General features: G+C 39.9%; 1 protein-coding gene across 1 annotated transcript in view; it reads left to right on the forward strand.

Annotated features, from left to right (window-relative positions):
* Positions 1–8928, forward strand: part of TTN (titin) — a gene marked incomplete at its 5' end in the record, with an annotated part of 65900 nt that extends 56972 nt beyond the window's left edge. The window contains 4 exons of the mRNA XM_009574570.1: positions 105–6052; positions 6138–6291; positions 7229–7522; positions 7647–8928. Coding sequence (XP_009572865.1) covers positions 105–6052; positions 6138–6291; positions 7229–7522; positions 7647–7945 — 6695 coding nt within the window. The remainder of the gene's footprint in view (positions 1–104; positions 6053–6137; positions 6292–7228; positions 7523–7646) is intronic.
* Positions 8929–11825: the final 2897 nt, after the last annotated feature.

Raw genomic sequence — 11825 nt, forward strand, 5'->3', positions numbered from 1 at the left:
ATTTCTAAGACAAATTCTTTTTAAGCTTTGAATATTTAGACTATTGGTGCTTTTCTCATGTGCTTTTTGTCATGTGTTGTTTTTTCTTCCTGTTTCTATTCCAGTTCCTGCAAAGATTCACTTGCCCAAAAACCTGGAAGGCATGGGAGCCGTTCATGCCCTCCGAGGGGAAGTAGTGAGCATCAAAATTCCATTCAGTGGCAAGCCTCACCCTGTGATCACGTGGCAGAAGGGACAAGACCTCATCGATACTAATGGACACTACCAAGTCATTGTTACGCGATCATTCACATCTCTGGTTTTCCCAAATGGTGTTGACAGAAAAGATGCAGGGTTTTACATTGTTTGTGCCAAAAACAGATTTGGAATCGATCAAAAAACAGTTGAATTAGATGTGGCTGATGTGCCTGATCCACCAAGAGGTCTGAAGGTAACTGACATTTCAAGGGATTCAGTCAACTTAACCTGGAATGAACCAGCTACTGATGGTGGAAGCAGAATCATAAACTACATTATTGAGAAACGTGCTACAACAGCAGAGCGATGGATACGTGTTGCACAAGCTCGTGATACACGATACACAGTGGTGAACCTATTTGGCAAGACCACCTACCAGTTCCGTGTAATTGCAGAGAACAAGTTTGGCCAAAGCCAGCCTTCTGAACCTACTGATCCAATTATAACAAAGGAAGATAAGACCAGAGTAATGAACTATGATGAAGAAGTTGATGAAACCAGAGAAGTCACCACAGTTAAAGCAGCTCACTATTCTACAAAGGAACTCTATGACAAATATATGATTGCAGAAGAGCTTGGACGTGGGCAGTTTGGCATTACACACCGTTGTGTTGAGGCAGTTTCAAAAAAGACTTACCTGGCCAAGTTTGTCAAAGTAAAGGGTGCTGACCAAGTTTTGGTAAAGAAAGAAATTTCCATTCTAAACATTGCTAGGCACCGAAATATCCTGTATCTTCATGAATCATTTGAGAGCCTAGAAGAATTGGTCATGATCTTTGAATTCATTTCTGGAGTTGACATCTTTGAAAGAATCAGCACAGCTTCATTTGAACTGAATGAAAGAGAAATAGTAAGTTACATACGCCAGGTCTGCGATGCACTAGAATTTTTACATCGCCACAGCATTGGACATTTTGATATTAAACCAGACAATATTATTTACTTCACAAGAAGAAGCTCCGTAGTTAAAATTGTTGAATTTGGTCAAGCCAGACAGTTGAAGCCTGGAGACAGCTTTAGGCTCCAGTTCACCTCTCCTGAATATTATGCGCCTGAAGTACATCATCATGATTTGGTCAGCACAGCTACTGACATGTGGTCTGTTGGTGCTCTAACATATATACTTCTCAGTGGCATTAATCCTTTCATTGCTGAAACAAACCAACAAGTTATTGAAAATATTCTAAATGCTGAATACAACTTTGATGATGAAGCATTCAAAGACATAAGCATTGAGGCCATGGACTTCATTGATCGCCTACTAGTAAAGGAAAGAAAAGCTCGGATGACAGCTGCTGAAGCACTTAACCATGTGTGGCTAAAACAGCAGACAGAAAAGACCAGCACTAAAGTCATCAAGACCTTGAGGCACAGGCGTTACTACCAAACTCTAGTAAAGAAGGAGTGGAACACAGTTGTGTCAGTAGCCCGCATTTCCTGTGGAGGCGCGATTAGATCTCAGAAAGGCGTAACGGTGGCTAAAGTTAAAGTTGCGCCAATAGACATTGGTCCCATTGCTGGGCAGATAAAGCATACTGTTACAGAAGAAGGAGGGCATGCCAAATACGTATGTAGGATTGAAAACTATGATCAGTCCACACAAGTCACATGGTATTTTGGTATGAGGCAATTAGAAAGCAATGAGAAATATGAAATCAAATATGAAGAAGGTGTGGCAACCATGTACGTCAAAGATGTTTCTAAATCCGATGATGGTACCTACAGATGCAAGGTAGTAAATGACTATGGTGAAGACAGCTCTTATGCAGAACTTTTTGTTAAAGGTGTGAGAGAAATTTCTGAGCACTACAGATGCAGAACTGTTAGGAAAGTGAAACGACGAGTTGATACTATGAGACTATTAGAGCGTCCACCAGAATTTACTCTGCCTTTGTATAACCGCACTGCATATGTTGGAGAAAATGTCAGATTCGGAGTAACTATAACAGTTCACCCAGAACCTCGTTTAACATGGTTCAAATCAGGCCAGAAAATCAAACCTGGTGATGATGATAAGAAGTATACTTTTGAATCAGACAAGGGTCTTTATCAACTCATCATCAATAAAGTCACTGAAGAGGATGATGCTGAATACAGTATTGTGGCACGCAATAAATATGGTGAAGACAGCTGCAAAGCTAAGCTGACTGTGATTCCACATCCACCTCCAGCAGACGCCACACTAAGGCCAATGTTTAAAAGACTGCTGGCAAATGCCGAATGTCAAGAAGGCCAAAATGTCAGTTTTGAGATCAGGGTGTCTGGTGTACCAAAACCAACGCTGAAATGGGAGAAAGATGGTCAACCTCTATCCTTTGGTCCTAACTTTGATATAATTCATGAAGGTTTAGACTATTATGCTTTGCATATCAGAGATACTTTACCAGAAGACAGTGGTTATTACAGAGTTACTGCTACAAACAGTGCTGGATCTACAAGCTGTCAGGCTTATCTAAAAGTTGAACGCTTGAAATATGTCAAGCGTGAGTACAAGACTGAAGAAGAGCGGGAGAAGCACGTACAGAGGCAAATTGACAAGACCTTACGAATGGCAGAAATCCTTTCTGGGGTTGAAGCTGTTCCACTGACACAAACTGCACAAGAGGCTCTCAGAGAAGCTGCTATCTTATATAAACCAGCTGTTAGCACTAAGACCGTCAAAGGTGAATACGAAATTAAGAAAGAAGAAAAGAAGGAAGAAAGAAGACTTCGTATGCCGTACGAGGTCCCAGAGCCTCGCAAACATGTGCGCACTACTGTTGAGGAAGATCAGAACATTAAACATTTTGTGCCTCTGTCAGACATGAAGTGGTACAAGAGGCTGCGAGACCAGTACGAAATGCCAGGAAAACTTGAGAGAACTGTTCAGAAACGCCAGAAACGCATACGTCTTTCCAGGTGGGAGCAATTCTACGTGATGCCACTGCCACGCATTTCTGATCAGTATAAGCCTAAATGGCGCATACCAAAGCTAACACAAGACGACCTTGAAATTGTGAGACCAGCACGTCGGCATATCCCATCTCCAGACTACGAATATTACTATAGACCAAGAAGGCGATCGCTTGGTGACTTGTCTGACGAGGAATTACTCCTGCCTATTGATGACTATTTAGCCATGAAGAGAACTGAAGAGGAAAGACTGCGCCTTGAAGAAGAGCTGGAGTTAGGCTTTTCTGCTTCCCCACCAAGTAGAAGCCCCCCACGCTTTGAACTGTCTGCCCTTCGGTATTCTACTGCAGGAGCACAGGTCAGTTCAGAGGAAGAAAGAAAAAGAGACCTGAGGTATTCAAGCTATCACATCCCAACTAAAGCTGAGACCAGTGCAAGCTATGCAGAGCTTCGTCAACGCCATGACAGGGCTGCCTACAGACCACCTAAACAAAAGCAAAGAATAATGGATGAAAGAGAGGATGAAGAATTGCTCCGTCCTGTTGGCACTGCTCAACGACTCTCTGAATACAGGAGTGAGCTCGAATATATGGCAGAGGAGGAAAAGAGGAGACTCCGGAGAAGGAGGGGAAGAGAAATAACTGAGATCACATCAGAAGAAGAAGAAGAAATAGAAATGGTGCAACACGTTCACAGGGAATTTTCACCTCCCTCTAGATTACTAAGGAGAAGAAGATCTCTTTCTCCAACTTACATTGAGTTGATGCGTCCTGTATCTGAATTAATTCGACCTCGCTCAAGGCCTCCTGAAGAAAGTGAGAGAAGATCCCCAACACCAGAGAGAACTCGACCACGCTCACCTAGCCCAGTTTCTAGTGAAAGATCGCTCTCTCGGTTTGAGAGGATGGCAAGATTTGATATATTTTCTAGATATGAGTCCATGAAATCTGCTTTGAAAACTCAGAAAACTATGGAAAGGAAATATGAAGTTCTGACTCAGCAGCCTTTCACCCTTGACCATGCCCCTCGCATTACCCTGAGAATGCGCTCACACCGGGTACCCTGTGGCCATAATACCAGGTTCATTCTAAATGTCCAGTCAAAACCAACTGCTGAAGTGAAGTGGTACCATAACGGTATTGAGCTCCAGGAGAGCAGTAAGATACATTTTACTAATACCAGCGGTGTATTAACTCTGGAGATTCTCGACTGCCACATTGATGACAGCGGAACATACCGGGCTGTATGCACAAACTACAAAGGGGAATGCTCTGATTATGCAACACTAGATGTTACTGGAGGAGATTACGTTACATACTCTTCCCAGCGGAGAGATGAAGAAGTACCAAGGTCGATTTTACCTGACTTGACAAAAACAGAGGCATATGCAGTCTCCTCATTTAAGAAAGCATCTGCTACAGAAGCAAGTTCCTCAGTAAGAGAGGTCAAATCAGAAATGTCAGCAACAAGAGAATCACTTTTATCATATGAACACTACGCTGCTTCTGAAGAAAAAATCAGTGCAGCTGAAGAGAAATCATTGGAAGAAAGGACTGTACACAAGGCATTTAAAAGCACTCTGCCAGCAACAATCCTTACAAAACCACGGTCAATCACAGTTTCTGAAGGGGAAACTGCAAGATTTTCCTGTGATGTTGACGGTGAACCAGCACCAACAATAACATGGCTCCGTGCAGGTCAACCCATTGTTTCTTCGAGGCGCTTCCAAGTAACACGAACACAGTACAAGTCTACCTTTGAAATTTCTTTGGTCCAGATGTCAGATGAAGGAAGCTACACTGTTGTGGTGGAAAACTCTGAAGGAAGACAGGAAGCGCATTTTACTTTGACCATTCAAAGAACAAAAATTCCTGAAAAAGCAATTACATCACCTCCAACACTCAAATCTCCTGAGCCTCGTGTAAAGTCTCCAGAGCCAGTTAAGTCTCCTAAACGAGTGAAATCTCCTGAACCCATCAGCAGCCCCCCAAAAGCAAAGTCACCACCTGGAGACAAAACAGTACCAGCAGAGAAAGTACAATTACCGACTGCTTCTCCACCAAAGATAAAACAGCATCTGAAAGCAGAAGCTCTTGGAGATAAGGTAAAGTTATCCTGTGCAGTTGAAAGCAGTGTTTTAAGTGTCAGAGAAGTGGCTTGGTATAAGGATGGCAAAAAACTGAAAGACGACCATCATTTCAAGTTTCATTATGCAGCAGATGGCACCTATGAGCTCAAAATCCATGAGCTCACAGAATCTGATAAAGGAGAATACACCTGTGAAATTATTGGGGAAGGAGGTGTTTCAAAAACTAACTTCCAGTTTACTGGCCAAGTATTTAAAAACATCCATTCCCAGGTAAGAGGAATATCTGAAACTCATAAATCGGTTCAGAAAGAAGATGAGGTGCTTACAGTTTCTACCCAGAAGAAATCAGCAGTGGCAACTGAAGAAAAAGCAGCAGTTCAAGAAGTCATTAAAAGGTCAGTTGTTACTGAAGACATCAAACAATTGAAAGCAGAAATTAAAGCTTCTTCAACTAAAATGACAGTGTCCGAAGGGCAGAAAGTGACGCTGAAAGCCAACATTCCTGGTGCCTCTGAAGTAAAATGGGTGCTGAATGGAATGGAGCTGAGAAATTCAGATGATTACAGATACGGTGTCTCTGGAAGTGATCACACGCTAACTATCAAAAAGGCTAGTAATAAAGATGAAGGTATACTCACCTGTGAGGGTAAAACTGATGAAGGCATTATTAAATGCCAGTATGTTCTGACCTTTTCTAAAGAGCGCTCCAACGAACCAGCATTCATCATGCAGCCTAAGTCTCAAAATGTCAATGAAGGACAAGATGTATTGTTCACCTGTGAAGTTTCTGGGGATCCTTCTCCTGAAATTGAGTGGTTTAAGAACAATCAACTTGTAAGTATTTATTTAATATATTTACTTGAAAAATTGTAATTATTCATAAACTTGATCTTAAGGAAACCATTTTTTCCCTCCTCAGATTGTTGTTTCATCACACATCAGAGTAACACGCTCTAAAAACACATATTCTCTTGAGATTCGAAATGCCGCAGTGAGTGACACCGGAAAATACACAGTCAAAGCAAAAAATTACCACGGGCAGTGCTCTGCTACAGCATCTTTGACTGTACACCGTAAGTGTGCTCTCTGGGTCTTGTGTTCAGACTAATCACAACTTTTTGCTGTGGTGTGTCTACTAAAACGACTTATGATAAAAGCCACTAGTAATGTTGATTAAGGTATTTAAACAAGTTCCTATTTCTTTTGTATATTATATATACTGAACTAAAACAGCATTATAAATCTTTATAACTCCCACAGAAGAGCAAACAGATGCTCTATTACATCAGTAGATGCATGTTAACAGAAGGCTATGATCATTCCTTCTAGGATGACTGCGTTAAGACCTTGGTGCTGGCAATTACTCTTTCCTCATTTACTAACAGAATCTGTTCCAATAAAACAAAGTTAAATAAAACAGTTCCAATAAAACAGTTAAAAATGTTTACGGTAATTTAGCCATAACTGAACTGGGCTTAGTATTTTATTGGCTGTACCATAACCCAGTTCCTAGCATCAAGGGATTGCTATGATTTGCTTGTATGACTGTGCCTGGGTTTAAAGGAAAGCTACAGTGATTGAGCTTGTCTGTTGCCTTTAATAGCTACAGAACAATGCAGTGAAATACAGACTTTCCTATACCACGTAAGAACTTGAAAATGTCTCACAACTGCTACAAACGTGAACACACAATTTCTCACTGTCTAATTCTAGTAATGGTTCTAATAGGAAATGCTGTGTGATGACCTATTTCTTAAGTATGTTTTTCCTTCAGGCTCATACATACTGGTAGCAGTGCCATTTCCTATTTGTTTCATTTATAAATTAGTTTGTAATTTGGACATCTTGAATCAGAAGACTGTAAACAATTTTATACTGCACTGCAGTTTTCCATTGAAAGCATACTGTGCTGTCTCTTATTTTTGTAAAATTAACCATATAGAACTGCATGACTTCGTTTGTTAATGTGACGTTATTGGTTTTTCCTTCTATGTTTGCGATGCTCCCCAGCTCTAATTGAAGAACCTCCAAAAGAGGTAGTAGTGAAGACAAGTGGCGACGCAAGCATGCACGAAAGTTTTTCTTCTCAGTCCTTTCAAATGGCTTCTTCTAAACAAGAGGCTTCATTCAGCAGTTTCAGCAGTAGCAGCATGACTGAAATGAAATTTGCAAGCATGTCTGCCAAAAGCATGTCCTCCATGAAAGAATCCATTGTAGAGATGAGCTCCAGCAGTATTATGGGGAAATCTAGTATGGCTCAACTGGAGAGTTCAACTAGTAAAATGCTTAAATCAGGTCTGAGAGGTGAGCAATACAGTTACTGGTAGAGTTAGTGCTTCAAATATCCTGAAGTAGTCCTCAGAGTAAACCTGCTGCATGGCTTAGTGGAAACAGACTAACTTGGCCTTTCTTCTCCTGTTTTATAAAGGAGTACCACCCAAAATTGAAGCTCTCCCATCTGATATCAGCATTGATGAAGGAAAAGTTCTCACACTATCTTGTGCCTTTTCGGGTGAACCTGCTCCTGAAATAACATGGTACTGCAGAGGGAGAAAAATTACCAGCCAGGACCAGCAAGGGAGATTCCACATTGAAACCAGTGAAGATCTAACCACTCTGATCATCATGGATGTCCAGAAGAACGACGGTGGACTTTATACCCTAAATTTAGGAAATGAATTTGGTACCGATTCTGCCACTGTGAATATTAATATTCGATCAATTTAGAGAGCTTGATCTGTATTATTTACACTTGTCTTTTTACAAGTGATTCGTATATGGACTGAAATATCTGATCTGTAAATATAAAAAAAAAAATATTTTTGTACCTACCTGAATGAGACAAAGTCCAGAGCTATACATTATGACTTATAGTCATTATTGACCTAAGAATTTTAAACACTTTTTTCACTGACATGTACATACTGTATATAGCCGAAGTTAACGGTTATGAAGTTTTGTACCATTTACTTTATGACATTTTGAAACGTAACTTTTGGAACTAACAGTTGGTAGGAGAAAGTTTCCTAGCAAACGACTACCCTGCTCAACATTTAACTAATTTTTGCGCCTCAACTCATTGTTGATGTCTAAGAACGCCTCAACAGGTAGAGAGGCTCCCTGTTGAAGACTACCTACATCTAAGAGATGATACCGTGCATAGTACTTCATACATGCACAAATATTTATGTTGAATCAGAAATGTAAGGCATTGGTGATGTTTGCAATTACCCTCCTGTAAGCATTGCTTTAACGTTTTACATTGGATCTGATTATGTCATAATTTCCATACCTGACTGACAATTTTTGGACAAAGTGCAAGCGGCCAGCACTTTGTTCACCCACTGCCTGCGTACTGTTTCTGACATACTGACTGCCTGAATAGTTTTTAAAAAGTAACATCACCTGGCCATCCCCTTAATCAATGAAGCTATTTAGGTACTCAAGTGCAGCAGCAGTACCCCCTCTCGGAGGTTCGTAGGGTGCAGTGATTGAGTTTGTGTGGTAGTATTAGACATCCAGTAGTCACTTCCAGGCAACTAAGCAAGGAACCACAGTTTGAAAACAAACTGTTGTTACAACATCAAATACCGCCCTGCACTTCAATTTGCTTTAGTTCTCCTAATGTAGTAATAAATCTTGTTAGCTGTTGAACCTCCTTGAGATAGAATTGTTCATTTGAAATAAAGCATGCTTTCTGCACCATAAAATCTGCAACTCCTTGTTATTTATTTATTATGCTCTGTTTTTACAGTTCCTGTACTATACTACAGAAAAAGAGTTGCTGAAAGAATAGACTAGGTAGAAATGCGATTCTCCAACGTAAACCAGGTAGCTAACTGTTGAAAATCCAGCCATCTACCAGAAACAGCCTGGCCACCAGAAAGTCAGCCTTAAAAAAACAAAGTTTTCTTCATAGGTTCTTCATTGACACAGGATAAATTCTAGCACATGCCTAAGCATTATGCTGTTCTTATTATCCCTCTGTTAAGTGAATTTCCAGGCCTTCCACTACACCCTATATGGATAAATTGCTTATCTCTCTTCTTTATATCTGGTCTCTGCTCAAAGCAGTTAAAAAACTGCCTCCAGAAAATCTGGATATTGCTTCCTTTTTTCAGCAGCTGCAACTAGTATAGACCAGTTGACCCTAATTGCCTGGACCTACAAGTTCTCACCTCCATGGGTGATTAAGGGCCCATGCCCCATCAGCTCTTCATCCCTCAAGTCAGCTGACATATCTATAGAAGCAAAGCCTGTCTTTACATTCCTGGGGGGGTATCACAAATCCCATGCAGGCTGGTCACAATTTTGGTTATCTATGGGGAAAAGAGTATCAAGGTGAAAGGAGCAACTCTGCTTCTAGAATTCACTCTGGTCACTAGAAAAAGCTTGAGAGCAAGTACACTCACAGCAATGCAACACTGCTTCAGGGGCTGTAAAATTCTCTTAAATGGAGCAGGAGCATTAGTCAGCAACACTATGCATCACTGACTTCCAGCATAGTAGTAGTAGTAGTACTACTACTACTACTACTACTACAAAAAAGCTCAAGTTTGTCAGAAGTAGTAAAGCAGGTAGTATGTTTAAAAACTTATTCCAAGATGACTCGCTATAGAAGCAGACTTTTTTTTTTTTAATTTCCTATAAACTATATACTATCAACCACTAGCTATTCAAATGATGCAGAAAAACTAATAAATGGGGATGAAACAAGGACTAAAGAAAAAATAAGGATGTCAGATGAACTAAGTTTTGGGTAAGGACAAGATCCAGCCCAAGATCCATCCATTTTCAAGCGATGGAACCAGGAACATTCAGAAACAACCATAAAGATGGAAGAGTTTTAAGAGTGGGTGGTATTTCTTCCTTAGGGAGGAAAGTAAAAAAGAATAATAAATGAGGTAAAAAAGGCCATTTATTTTACTCTTTAAAGCATTTAAAGAAAAAAAAAAACCTCAAGAAAGCTTCTCATTTTAACTGTATTAGATGTTTTTAAAAAACCAAACTCAATACAAGACAAAAATACAGAGATACAGTCTTGTTTAACCAAGAACTAACTTGTGTACACAGGCACACAATAAAATTAACACTAAAAATGCACTAGTCAGTCATCTCAGCAGAAAGTAATAGTGACAGACAGCATCTGCAGATTTAAGCACGGACTCTTCTCCACAAATGCTACTGGAAACTCAGTCTTCCATGGCCTCTACTGAGCCTAGACATATTTACTTGATCAAGAGGAAAGCACACTGGTGTGGCAATGTAAGCAAGTTTGTTCTGCCTGTACCTCTCTGGCCCAACGCTGCACAGTACTTAAGCAAGCACACCTAACTTTAAGCAGATGAGTCACTCACATGCCTAAAAATAGGTTTTAAAGTACTTGCAGGCTTTGCTGAAGCACAGCCTTAATAGATAACTTTACATGCCAACCTGCTGAGCCAGTGTTTTTTTCACAAGACTGCTAAGCGAATGCTAATATAGCATGACACTGATGAAGTCACAACCTAAAGTTTCACTATTCAGTTTCACAGAACACATCCCTAAACAGTAATATTTTGAGACAATAGATTAAGCTGTCTCTAGGTAAAAAAATAAACATAAAATGAGAAATGAATATTTCAAATTATTTGCTTATTATATTCAGGTCGAATATTGGGATTTTTAACTGTACAAGCTGACATTTACTATCTTTAAAGATAAAATCTATTGCACTATAGGACCAAGTTCAGAAAAATGTCCTACCATTGCTGTGTGTGAAGGCATTTGGACTTCATGTTTCCTGGGTCCTGACATATAAGGAAAAACTTTTTAGCAAACTCCTTGAGCTGTTGTATAAATTCTACTATACGGCTATACATTCTCTACTAACACTTTACATTTGGCAGCCTGAGAAAAATAACCATGATGGTGGATAACCATAACAACACTAAGAGATTCATTTTACCACTAGCAGACAAAAAACCCTAGTCTTACCATTCAATTTTTACCATCGTCTCCAGTTTCAACGACTTTTCCCTTCAAGGGGAAAAAAATTACGTGACCAGAACACAAAACCCTCACATCTCTAATGAAATATTAAATCTAAATCTACTCAAGTCAGGTGTTTTTTTTCCTTCCCCCCTTTTTGAAGACGATAATATTCTAGAGCTTGGATTTAAAAAAAAAAAAAAATCAGAATACTTAATGTCTATTAAAAAAAAACAAAGCATAACACAGTGAAAAATAAATCATTCAGTCATTCCCACACTGGAACATGCCATAGTACTAACAGTAGTGGTACAAAGGTGAAAGGATGACAGAGAAAATAAGGTACTCTGACATGCCAGAAAATGACCACCCGTGTTTAGAAAAATAAGAGTCAGACCCATGTAAGGTAATTACGACCTGTTTCTGCCACTGTAACCCAAACTTAGTGGAAAATGCCTAAACAGCCTACAGAGCACACTGAGAAAGGGAAGATACAGAAGTAGCCAAAGCAGTATTTATCACAAGAGAATATAAAACACAGGGAAAAAGAGGAGACACTCTTAAATCCTGTCCCTCAACAGATTTAAAGTATTACCTTTGACATCTATAATTGACAGTCTCGGAGATGCCTGCTTAC

The sequence above is a fragment of the Fulmarus glacialis genome, unplaced genomic scaffold (genome assembly GCF_000690835.1).
Source record: "Fulmarus glacialis isolate BGI_N327 unplaced genomic scaffold, ASM69083v1 scaffold47423, whole genome shotgun sequence".
NCBI lineage: Eukaryota > Metazoa > Chordata > Aves > Procellariiformes > Procellariidae > Fulmarus > Fulmarus glacialis.